The sequence below is a fragment of the Petaurus breviceps genome, unplaced genomic scaffold (assembly GCF_028583685.1).
Source record: "Petaurus breviceps papuanus isolate PSGF00001 unplaced genomic scaffold, PetGlider_PUasm1.0 125, whole genome shotgun sequence".
Lineage (NCBI taxonomy): Eukaryota > Metazoa > Chordata > Mammalia > Diprotodontia > Petauridae > Petaurus > Petaurus breviceps.
In genome coordinates this window covers 10,164,725-10,177,567 of record NW_027185653.1, presented here as the reverse complement: position 1 = coordinate 10,177,567, position 12,843 = coordinate 10,164,725, and the positions used below count along the sequence as shown (strand labels likewise).

The window sequence follows — 12,843 nt, the reverse complement described above, 5'->3', positions numbered from 1 at the left end:
GTATAACTATCAGAATTGCCTCTCTTCCGTTTAATTAGTTTAACCATAGAAAATATTCACTAGCATCAATCTTAAGCCATCTGTGTTTTTTTCAAACTCTCATAAGACTTTGAGTGCTCTAAGGCTGAAAACCTCTAGAATCTTCTAGAACTGTGACTCCCAGAATTATAGTTGATGAAATGACTCCTCACTTTCAAGAAAACTCAGAGTAAAAGCCAGCCTTCTACAAATCTGTACAGCATCTTTGAGCAGAAGAATCTAATATACTTACCTGCCCCCAACATCACTGAAGGGTTACTAGTGTTGGTGCAGCTGGTGATAGCAGCAATAACAACAGAGCCATGGGACAGTGTAAATCCACTATTATTATACGTAAATTCTACGTGATCCTCATGATGTTCTGGAGACACCTGGAATCCTTTAAATCCTTGCTAAAGAGAGGAACAGAAAATTTTCTTCTAAATCTAGTCACAATGCAAGTGATACTACTTTTCTAAGTGTAATTTTACATAAATAGGCATATTTTAGTTAGGAAAGTGATGATTTAAAGATTAATTAGAAAGCAAATCTTGCTTTTCTTTATTTAAGTCTTCATAAAAGGCATTTAGGAAGTCTGAGGCCAACTCTGCTTTTTCAATTACTTTTGAGATGATTAAAAATTGCTTCTCTGTCTCCTAGAAGATTAGTGGAAAAGCTGAAACCATCAGATTATGTCACTACACATGTTTATAAACAGCTGATTCAAACCAAAGTTACTGATACTAATATTGAGTTTTTTTTTTCAAAAGAGATGTATTTTTCTTAAATCATACACGAATGACAATACTTCTGGATATTTCTATTTTTTATGTCTATGCTATCATGAAAAAAAAACAAGCAGCATGGCATAACGGTTAAGCACTGGCTTTGAAGTGATGAAGATCTGGGCTTAAGAATCACCTCTGACAACCTGGTCAATCCCCCTCTGTTGTGCCATCCCTCTAATTGTCTCTAATTTATCTTCTATGTATCTTGTCTACATATTGTCTTCCCCCTTTAGACTACCCACCTCCTGGACAGCAGGGACACCTTTGTACCCACAACACTAAGCATAGTGCCTGGCACAAACTGGAACTTAATAACTGCTTGTTAACTTGACTTATGACCTGGGCAAGTCCCTTAATCGTTCAGTCCTCTAGGCAACTCTCTAAGACTGCAATAACAGGGAAGGTGCCAACTTTCATTGGTAGAGGAACTTTCTTCCCCAAGTAGTTCATGCTAGTGAAATCATAGGTCAGTTCATATCCCAGTTCCACATGACAGAAGTTGGATATTAGAAGACATGGGTGTAAGCATCAATTCTAACGCAAATGAGCCATGTGATTCTAGCCTTAACCTCTCAGTACTTTCAACAACTCTCTGAGACTTAAAGTGGATAAAGCAGGTACAGAATTACATTGGTATAGGGAGTTGCCTCACTGGAAGTTACCTCTACTAATGAAATCAGACTCATATATTCTTTAAGACAGAACACTGGAAGTAACGGTATATTCATTCACAAAATAAATAATATGTCTTATTATCATGTACATTAATGCTCTGTGTGAATTAGAGAACTGAAGAAAGAGTATACTTACTGTTACAATTTAGGGGTACTAGGAACCCCCAAAATGTCAGGGTACAGGGTGGAGCTGCCTAGAACAAATTCGCACATTCAAACCATCCTCTTAGCCAAGTGGTGAAGTTTATTGTGAAGCCAACAGTTCCTTAGGGAACTTGCAACCTGCTAGAACTGATCCTAACTAAAGCTCATAGAAAAGGGACAGGGAAATGTCAACAAATGCCCAGTGTGCTCGGCAATGGGGGTGGGGTAGGGGTGGATGGGAGGGGATTAGGGCTGGTCGGCATATGTCAGTAATGGGGGTGCTGGGCTGCTGGAATGTACAAGAAAACTTGGTCCTTCTTGTTCTTATGTTTGTCCTTCATTTTCGAAGAGGACCATGGCACCAGAGAGATGACGACAGGACTTGACTTTGAGTTGAGGGAGTGGGCTGGGCAAGGTCACCAGCCTCATTTTTTCCTCCAGAGCCATCTGAGTCCAGTAGCCAGATATTCATCAGGATAAGTGGAGATGGCCCAGGATGCAATGGGAGACCATGGCCCTTTTAGGCTAAGGCCTTTTCAGATTCTCACTTTGAGTGAGATAATGCCCATTGAGTAGATAGGCCTCTTTAAGAAGTGAGTCAAGGGATAGCCCTTTAATTAAAATTTATTATCTTTTTAAAAGAGAAAACTCAACAAGTCAAGAGAGATAGCTTTGCTGAAGGGACAAGATAGAACAGTTGCCAGAGCACTGTCTTTGGGGATCAGGAATCCCTGAGGTAGTTTTTATCTGAGGAATTATGGGGTCAATTCTGTATGTGCTTGCAATGAGGAAAGTCCTGGGGTCCAGGTCCCACCACCCCCATCACTTATTATATGTCAGACATTCTACTAGGTAGGAGATACAAAGCCAAAAATGAAATAGTCCCAGCTCTAATGGAGCTTATAGTCTATGGTAGGGAGGAATTGGGAATTGAACCTAGAAAATTAAATGCAAAATACATATAAAATAAATTGGAAGGGGGGACACTAGCAACTGGTGGGAAATCAGGGTGGATTTCCCATGGGAAGGGACATTTGAGCTCAGTTCAGGAAATTAAAGGTTCTTTGGGGTGAAGGAGAATATTTCAGGCATAGGGGCACAAGGTAGGAAATGGCATTGATGGGATCCTAATAAAGCTGCCCCCAGCCCCATTATTCTAACTTCATTCTAGGCCTGGCCCTACTGAACAGCAGGCCCACTGCACCTACCTAGCCCCAGGTCACCCTCCCCCCCAATGTCCTAACTTCTTTGTATATGCCTCACTGTTCACTGGAACAACAGGTGTGTCGCTGAACTCTCAGTTCCCCCAGAAAAAGCAGGTGTTTCTCTATGATGGAAACCCAGCTACGGCCTCTACCTGGTCAGTGCCCCCAGACCCATTCCCACAGAAACAGGTGTGTGATTATATTCAATCACAATTCACATCATCCATCTAACCCAAGACAGGACCACAGTAGATAGCCAGTTGGAGGGCAGAATGATCAGAATGTTTAACCACCGAACCATAGATGGGACCCCTCCTCCATTCCCTTAACAAATTCCTCGTGCCTTTTTAATATTAATGATATTCCTCTATTCTATTTAAATTTCTGCTGTGTAATTGCATCTTTACCCTATAAAAACCCATCTGGCTTTCTCTGAAGTTGCTGGTTCCTCTGGGAACTTAGCCCGCTTCATGAGAGGAGTCAGTCTCAAAAAATGCCTATAGATTAGAGGTGGTCTGACTCTGAATTCTTTGAGACGGTTCCACCAAACACATCAGGAAACCGCAACAGTTTTTGGGTGGGTAGGGCCCCCACCTCAACAGTTTTTGGCGTCCTTGGATTTAAACTGCAACAGTATACTGAGTGTAGGGAACAGCAAACAGGTCAGTTTATTTGGGTCACAGAATGATTAAAGGAGAGCATGTTCAAGAATCCTACAGAATTAAATGAATGCAGAGTCAGACGCTGAGGAACCCTTTCCACAGTTTCAACACTGAACACAGAAGTTAATATTTAATCCTAAAGGTAAGAGGAATCTCTAGTGCTTTCCTATTAAGACCAAGATCAAACAGAAGATCCTCTGTCTTTTAAAGCCCTTCACAACCTGGCCCTTTCACAGCTCTCCTCTCTTACTGCAGTTTACTCCACTCTCCATGCACTCTGTGATTCAGTGACTGAATTTCTGACTGGCCTTCTCCAGATTGTGGCCATGTTCACTGGCTGTGCCTGGGACCTGGAATTCTCACTCCTCCCCTCTACCTCCCGGCTTCCGCAATGTGCTTTAAGTTCCAGGTGAAATCCCACCTTCTATGAGATTTTCCCAATCCTTCTACAGTAGATATACCTTGTTGGTCTCTCCCATTAGATGGTGAGCTTGTTGAGAGCAGGGACTGTTTTTGCCTTTCTTTGTATTTCCAGCTCTTAGCACAGTGATTGGCATATTAGGTACTTAATAAATAAATGCTCATTGACCTGTCTTGAGCCTCCTAGCAATGAACTGATCGGGTCGACTTCTACTTTCATATCATACGGAGGATGGACTGGAAAGGAGAGAAACTGGGAATGGAAAGCTAAGCAGGAAGCTATTTCAATATTCAAGGCAACAGAATGGAGAATTAGGGTTCTGGGCACATGAGAGGAAAGAAGGGGACGGATGTAAGACATATTATAGAAACAGAAGGAAGAACACTGGGCAACTGATTAGATATGAGGAGCTGAGAGAGGAGTGAAAATCAAAGTTGACCGATGCTGCAAATATGGGTAACTATGAATCATGGTGCTCTGGACGGAAACAGGGAAGTCAGAAGAAAAAGAATTATTTATTTTGGACATGGTGATTCGATTTCTGAGATATTTTCATTGTTGGGAAAATACGAATACGTGCTTTTGTCAGTAACTGGACTACTGGTCACTTAATCCATCTCCAATTAGAAAAGCAGAACATAACTTAAAGCATGATGCAAGTGGAAAAGGGCTAGGTTTGGAAGCAGAACACTGACGTGAGATTTCCCTCTGTAGCTGTGGAATCTCAGACAAGTGGCCCTCTGTGGACTTCAGTTTCTTCCTCTGTACAATGAGGATGGTGACCTCTAAGGTCACTTCTAGCTGTAATTATATGATCTTATGATTTGAAAAATAAGATGTTTGTATAGCCTGACAGGGGGATCAAATGAGAAAAGCATGATGAATACCAATGACATTGAAATATACCAACAAAAGCCCTCTTACCTTGGCTCCCAGGCAATTCTCAAAGTCTTTTTTCATTTCAGATATTGCTACTTTATCTTGAGGTCTTTTGGGTCCACTGCAGCAGGGTACCACAGTTTTCAAATCTAACTCCACAATCTGCTCAAAAGAACTCTAGGATTTACTAACAGACCAACAAAGAAAAATATTAACTGTACAAACATTTTAAAGCAACATAAATCTTGAAAATATTTAAATGTGCAATTTCCCAAAAAGTTCTTGAGGAGAGATAGGATGAGGAAGGATACCACATTCTTTCTTCTCAGGAGAATCTAAAGCAGCACAAATAGTTTTCTTCTTTTAATTTATTGAATGGAAAAAACCCACTGAAATGATAGACAAAACTATTCCTCTTCTCTTTCTCCTTTTTCATCAAGAGTAGCACAAGGTGAACTGAATGGGATGACAAAGGCCCTATTGGATCGGACATTTCCTTTGGTGAAGTGAGGAATTCCTGGAATTCTGCTCATGAGTCAAGATATACTATTATTCATCTCATTTTCTTGTCAAGATTTCATATGAAACCAAAAAATGTGTGCATTTGTATCCTCTTATTAATCCACGGCTACTAGGAAATTTTGGTTTCAAACTGGAAAACTGCGAGAAGGCAAGGCACAGGAAGAAAGAAAAACTATTTTCTTTATAAGTAGATGGAACAATTATGAATTTTCATCTCTCTTCATCCCATCTCCTTCCACTCCTTCTCTGAGGCATAATGATGATGGGTCCTCTCCTTTACATGACTCTTCCTTAGCTCTCATCCCTGTTCTAATCACTTCTCAAGAAGAATTCCTTCTACTTCCTACTTGTTTACATGAAATCATCTGCATTCTCCTTGTCACTGCTATCTACCCACTTCTGGGGCAGCTAGGTGGTACAGCGGATAGAGTGCTGGGCCTGGAGCCTCGAAGATTTATCTTCCTGAGTTCAAATCTGGCCTCAGCTACTTACTAGCTGTGTGACCCTGAGAAAATCATTTGTCTCAGTTTCTTCATCTATAAAATGAGTTGGAGAAGGAAAGGGCAAACTCTCCAGTATCTTTCCCAAGAAAATGCCAAATGGGGCCAGACATTACTGAAATGACTGAGCAACAACAAAAAGCAAATTTTTAGGTAATTCTGATTTTACCAAAGACTGTAATGTCTTCCTCTCCACCCCGTACCTTGCCACTTTCCTCAAGAATGTCACTATTTCTCAATTTCTCAATACTTATGACTCCTTTATCCAAGTTAACCTATACTCCAACTGGTCTTACTTTAAAATTCAGTTTCTGAGTTCTATCACTTTAAAGGCTCTACTCTGTCACCACCACAGTTTTTTTTTTTAAGGTTTCAGCACCACATTTTACTTGTTTTTCCTTTGTGACCCCCTCTTTGGATTTAATAAAAAAATCCTTTTTTATTTAGTTTTTTTTAAATTTTTCCCCAGTTACACATAAAAATACTTTTTAACATTTATTTTTAAACTGAGTTCCAAATTCTCTCCCTCCCTCCCCATTGAGAAGGCAAGCAATTTGATATATTACACATGTGCAGTCATGCAAAATATACCCATAAGTCATGTTGTAAAAGAAAACATAAGGCAAAAAAAAAGCCCTCAAGAAAAATAAGGAAAGTAAAAAAAAAAAGTCTGCTTCAATCTGTATTCAGACACGATCAATTCTTTCTCTGGAGATGAATAGCATTTTTCATCATAAGGCCTTCAGAGCTGTCTTGGATCACTGTATTGCTGAGAATAGCTAAGTCTCACAGCTGATCATCTTACAATACTGTTGTTATTTTGTACATAGGACCTTTCACTTTGCATCAACCTATGCAATTCTTTCCAGGTTTTTCTGAGCATCCCACTCTTCATTTCTTACAGTACAATAACATTCCTTCATAATCACATACCATAACTTGTTCAGCCATTTTCCATTGACAGGCATCCCCTCGATTTCTAATTCTGCACCACCAGAAAAGAGCTCTATCTTTCAATGTTTTTGTACATATATGTCCTTTTCCTTTTTGTTTTTTATCTCTTTGGGGATACAGACATATTCTTACTATACTTTTCAAATCTGTCCCTATTTTCTATTCCTCCTGTCATCAGCTAAGTACAGGCCTTTATTCCTACCAAAATATACTGCTACAGGAGCCAAACTGTTCTTCCACCTCCAATTCTTCTTTTTCTTTTTTTATCTGATTTTATTATTTTAAAAATATTTTTGGTCATTATTAATTTGTTTGTTTACTTTTAGTTTGCAACATTCATTTCCAAGTCCTTTGAGTTTCAAATTTTCTTCCCCTCCCCCCCTCCCCACCCCAGCATACAATCAAGTATAACATCTGCAAATACTTTCATATTAGGCATTAGTCTGGTTATGAAGAAGGATTGTAACAGGTGGGATGAACAATGGGAAAGAGGAAACAAAACCAAAGGAGAAAAAGAAAGAGAGCAGGTACTTTGCTTCAATCTGCATTCAACTATGTTCTTTCTAGTTCTTTCTCCAAATGTAGACATCTCTCTCCATTATAGTCTTTTGGAGATGATTTATAATCCTACATTGCTGAGAAGAGTCCAGTCTATCAAAGTTGATCATCACACATACGTTTTGTCTGTAATTATGTACAAATTTCTCCTGGTTCTGCTCTTCTCACTCAGCATCAGTTCGTATAAGCCTCTCCAGGTAAATATGAAGTCCACCCGCTCCTCCTTTCTTATGGCACAACAGTATTCCATTACATCCATAGCCATTCCCCAATTCATGGGCACCCCCTTAATTTCCAATTCTTTGCCAACACAAAAAGAGCTGCTATAAATATTTTTGTACATATGGGTCTTTGTCCCGCTTCTATGATCTCTTTGGGATACAACCCTAGAAGTGGTATTGCTGGGTCAAAGGATATGAAATTACTTATAGCCCTTTGGGCATACTTCCAGATTGCTCTCCACAATGGTTGAATCAGTTCACAACTCCAACAGCAATGTATTAATGTTCCAATTTTTCTACATCCTCTCCAGCATTTATCATTTTCCTGTTTTGTCATCTTAGACAATCTGACCTTTGAGATGTGGTACCTCAGAGTTGTTTTGATTTGCATTTCTCTAATCAATAGTGATTTAGAGCATTTTTTCATATGCTTATAGATATATTTAATTTCTTCCTCTGAGAACTTCCTGTTCATATACTTTCACCATTTATCAATTAGGGAATGACTTGTATTCTTATAGATTTGATTGAACTCTCTGTATATTTTAGAAATGAGGCCTTTATCAGAGACATTGGTTGTAAAAATTCCCAACTTTCCACTTCCTTCTTAATCTTGGTTACATTGGCTTTGTTTGTACAGAAGGTTTTCAATTTCATGTAATCAAAGTTATCAACTTTCCATTTTATACAGCTCTCTAATTCTTGTTTAGTCATAAAGTCTTCCCCTCTCCATAAATCTGATAGGTAAACTATTCCTTGCTTTCCCAGACTGCTTACAGTATTATCCTTTATACCTAGATCATGCACCCATTTAGACTTAATTTTGGTATATGGTGTTAGATAATCGTCTATGCCCAGTTTCTGCCATACTATATTTCAGTTTTCCCAGCAGTTTTTGTCAAATAGTGTGTTCTTATCAAAAAAACTGGGGTCTTTGGGTCTATCAAAGAGTAGATTATTATAGTCATTGACTGCTGAGTCTCGTGTGCCCAATCTATTCCTTTAATCTACTGCTCTATTCCTTAGCCAGTACCAAGTAGTTTTGATGACTGCTGCTTTATAATACAGATTAAGATCTGGTATAGCTAGTCCACCTTCCCTAGCATTTCTTTTCATTAATTCCCTTGATATTCTGGACCTTTTGTTTTCCAAATGAATTTTGTTACTATTTTTTCTAGTTCTACAAAGTAATTTTTTGGTAAATTGGTTGGTATGGCACTAAATATGTAATTTAATTTAGGTAAAATTGTCATTTTTATTATAGTAGCTCAACCCAGGCACAAGCAATTGATTTTTTTTTCCAATTAGTTAGATCTGATTTTATTTGTATGAAAAATGTTTTGTAGTTGTGTTCATACAGGTCCTGGGTTTGTTTTGGCAGGTAGATTCCCAAATATTTTATAATGTCTACAGTAACTTTAAATGAGATTTCCATTTATATCTCTTATATCTTTGAAGTATACAGGAATGCCAAGGATTTATGTGGGTTTATTTTATATCCTGCAACTTTGCCAAATTTATTTATTGTCTCAAGTAGTTTTTTTATTTGATTCTTTAGGATTCTCTAAGTATATCATCACATCATCTGCAAAGAGTGATAACTTGGTCTCTTCTTTGCCTAATTTGATTCCTTTGATTTCTTTTTCTGTCTCTAATTGCTACTGCTAACATTTCTAGTAGCAGATTGAATTAGAGGGGTGATAATGGACACCCTTGTTTCACCCCTGATATTATTGGAAATGCTTCTAGTTTATCCCCATTGCATATAATACTTGCTGATGGCTTTAAATAGATGCTACTTGTTATTTTAAAGGAAGACTCCATTTATTACTATACTTTCTGGTGTTTTTAATAGGAATGCATGTTGTACTTTGTCAAAAGCCTTTTCTGCCTCTATTAAGATAATCATATGGTTTCTGCTAGTTTTATTATTGATATAATCAATTATACTGATGGTTTTCCTAATATTAAACCATCCTTGCATTCCTGGAATAAATCTTACCTGATAAAAGTGTATTATTCTTGTGATAAGTTGCTGTAGTCTTTTTGCTAATATTTTATTTACAATTTTTGCATCTATATTCACAAGGGAAATTGGTCTATAATTTTCTTTCTCTGTTTTATCTCTTCCTGATTTAGGTATCAGTACCATGTTTGTGCCATAAAAAGAATTTGGTAGGACTCCTTCTTCACTCATTTTCCCAAATAGTTTGTAGAGTACTGGAATCAATTGTTCTTTAAATGTTTGATAGAATTTGCTAGTAAATTCATCTGGCCCTGGAGATATTTTCCTTGGGAGTTCACTTATGGCTTGTTCAATTTCTTTTTCTGAGATGGGGTTATTTAAATAATTTACTTCCTCTTCAGTTAATCTAGGCAACATGTATTTTGGTAAATATTTATCCATTTCACTGAGATTGTGGCAAATTAATTCTTAATTATTGTTTCAATTTCTTCTTCATTGGAGGTAGATTCACCCTTTTCATTTTTGATACTCATAATTTGGTTTTCTTATTTCTTTTTTTATCATATTGAGTAAGGGTCTATCAGTTTTATTGTTTTTTTCATAAAACCAGCTCTTACTTTTGTTTATTAATTCAACAGTTCTATTAATTTCAATTTTATTAATCTCTCCTTTGGTTTTCATTATTTCTAATTTAGTATTTAATTTGGGATTTTCAATTTGCTCTTTTTCTAGCTTTTCCAATTACATGCCCAATTCATTGCATGCCCTTTTCTCTAATTTATTCATGTATTCACTCAGGGATATAAAACTTCCCCTAAGAACTGCCTTTGATAATTCCCGCAGAGTTTGGTATATGTATCATTAATGTCATTCTCTTGAATGAGGTTACTGATTGTCTCTATAATTTCTTATTTGACCCACTCATTCTTGTTTTTTTAAGCAATCGGGGTTAAGTAACTTGCTCAAGGTTACACGGCCAGATATTTCTGGGTGTGGTGCTGAGTGTCTGAGCCCGGGATTCGATCTCCAGGTCATCCCAACACTGGAGCCCGTGCTCTTACTTGTTGAGCCACCTGGCCGCCCCTTGACCCACTTATTCTTAAGGATTCAATTGTTTAGTTTCCAATTAGTTTTAGTCTATCTTTCCATGGCCCTTTATTGCATATGATTTTTATTGCATCATGATCTGAGAATGATGCATTTAATATTTCTGCCTTTCTGCACTGAATTGTGAGGTTTTTATTTCCTAGCATATGGTCGATTTTTGTGTATGTGTCATGTACCATGGAGAAGGTATGTTCCTTTTTATCCCCATTCAGTTTTCTCCAGAGATTTATCATAACTACCCTCTCTAAAATTCTATTCACCTCATTAACTTCTTTCTTGTTTATTTTGAGGTTGGGTTTATCAAGTTCAGAGAGGGGGAGATTAAGGTTCCCCACTAGTACAGTTTTGCTATCTATTTCTTCCTCTAATTCCCTTACCTTCTCCTCTAGGAATCTGGATGCTATACCACTTGGTGCATATATGTTAAGTAATGATGTTGCTTCATTTTCGATGGTGCCTTTTAGCAGGATATAGTTTCCTTCCTTATCTCTTTTGATTAGATCAATTTTTGCTTTTGCTTTATTCAAGATAAGAATTGCTACCCCTGCTTTTTTTTTTTTACTTTACCTGAGTCATGATATATTTTATTCCAGCCTTTTACCTTTACCCTGTGTGTATCCACATTTCAGTTGTGTTTCTTGTAAACAGCATATTGTAGGATTGTGGTTTTTAATCCATTCTTCTACCTGCCTCCGTTTTATGGGAGAGTTTGACGAATTCTTGGTTCCTCATGGAGTTATTTGCTTCAATTTGGTTGATTCTAGTATTTAGCGAATTATTCTCCTTGGTTAGCTTTTGGAGCTTCTTTTCCATATCACACATTTTTCTTTTTAAAGGAGCTGTTTTCTTCATTGTAATGGTTTTTCTAATTTTTCAATTTTTATTTTAAAAGAGTTATTCATTTTGTCTTCTATCTCTCTAATTTGGCTTTCAAAGTTCTTTTTGAGCTCATCTAAGAATGCTTTCTGTGCTTGAGACCAGTTCCTTGTTGAGGATATGTGGGTGTGGAGTCAACACTGTCTCCCTCTGAATTTGATTCCTCCCTCTCAGGATAGCAGTACTCCAGAGTCTTTGTCTTTGCAGTCTTCTTTTTACCCATTTTGAGGCAGGGCCCTAGCCATGCTCTTCCTCTAGGGTTCCCAAGCCTTTACTGGTTAACATTTAGCCCTGGGGCAATAATTACTATGTTTTCGGGGTCAGAGGTGGGGATTGGAGCAGCCAGGGTTCACTGTGCCATCCTAGTCCCTGGAAGTCCAGATAGGGGCTTTTTAAATTCCTAGGCTGTGGACTGGTAGTCCCAGGAGTAGCTGCTGCCCCTGCCAGCGGCCCTGCATTTGACTCTTACCCTGCTCCGTCCAGTCCCAGCCCTGTGGTGATAGGCCTGGCAGTGGCCCTTGTGGTTGGTGGGGTCAACATTGATCAGTTCTTGTCTGGGCCTCTGTGCGCCCTGGCATCCAGGCCTTTGCACCGCCAGGGATCATCTCCATTCCTTCTTTTTCTAATCTATCCTTTATGCGCCTGCCAGAATAATCTTTTATAGCAAAAGTCCTCAGTGCATTAGTGCTGCCTATCAAGTTAAGTTCAAAGTTCTCTGCCTGGGTTTTAAGACAAAGATTTCTAAATCAGTTTCTGCCCTCTCCCCATATCCCCAGGGATACAGGAAATATTTGTTAATTAACTATGTTATCTTATTAAAATATCCCATAAAGTACACATAGATTTACAATAAATTAAATCACAAAAACGTTGGTGTAGCTTTAAAAACAAAAGTTATGTCTTATGTGCATATGCATAGTAAGATGCTAGAATTTATTAAGTTTTTCATATTGAATAAGGGGTTTGACATAGAGACTGAAAAAAGTTGAGAACTCCAGCCCTACAACCTTTCAAGTCTTATCTTATCTCAGGGCCTATCTAAATGTTTTTGCCTAGAATAGGTGCCTAAGAAACACTCATAGGATTTGCTGTTACAGGATGGAAGTGGAAGTTGTCAAAATCTTCCTTAGATTTCAGTAGATATAATGTATTCTCTACATGGAAGAGGGCAGGGATAAGAGTGGCTAGGTGGTACAGTGAATAAGAGTTGGGAGACCTGGGATAGGTTCCAGCCTCAGATACTTAGCACCCACCCACCCACACACACACACACACACACACACACACACACACACACACACAACTGTCTGTGTAACCTTGGGCAAGTTACTTAACCCCAATTGCTTTA

The 12,843-nt window shown here is 38.2% G+C and overlaps 1 protein-coding gene across 3 annotated transcripts in view; it reads right to left on the bottom strand.

Annotated features, from left to right (window-relative positions):
- The window catches only part of ACO1 (aconitase 1), a 93,234-nt gene that overhangs the window by 31,064 nt on the left and 49,327 nt on the right, over window positions 1-12,843 (bottom strand). For all 3 annotated transcript variants that reach the window (XM_069090546.1, XM_069090549.1, XM_069090547.1), the window contains exons 10-11: window positions 4,837-4,953; window positions 272-431 (exon numbers count right to left, since the gene is read on the bottom strand). In XM_069090546.1, coding sequence (XP_068946647.1) covers window positions 272-431; window positions 4,837-4,953 — 277 coding nt within the window. The remainder of the gene's footprint in view (window positions 1-271; window positions 432-4,836; window positions 4,954-12,843) is intronic.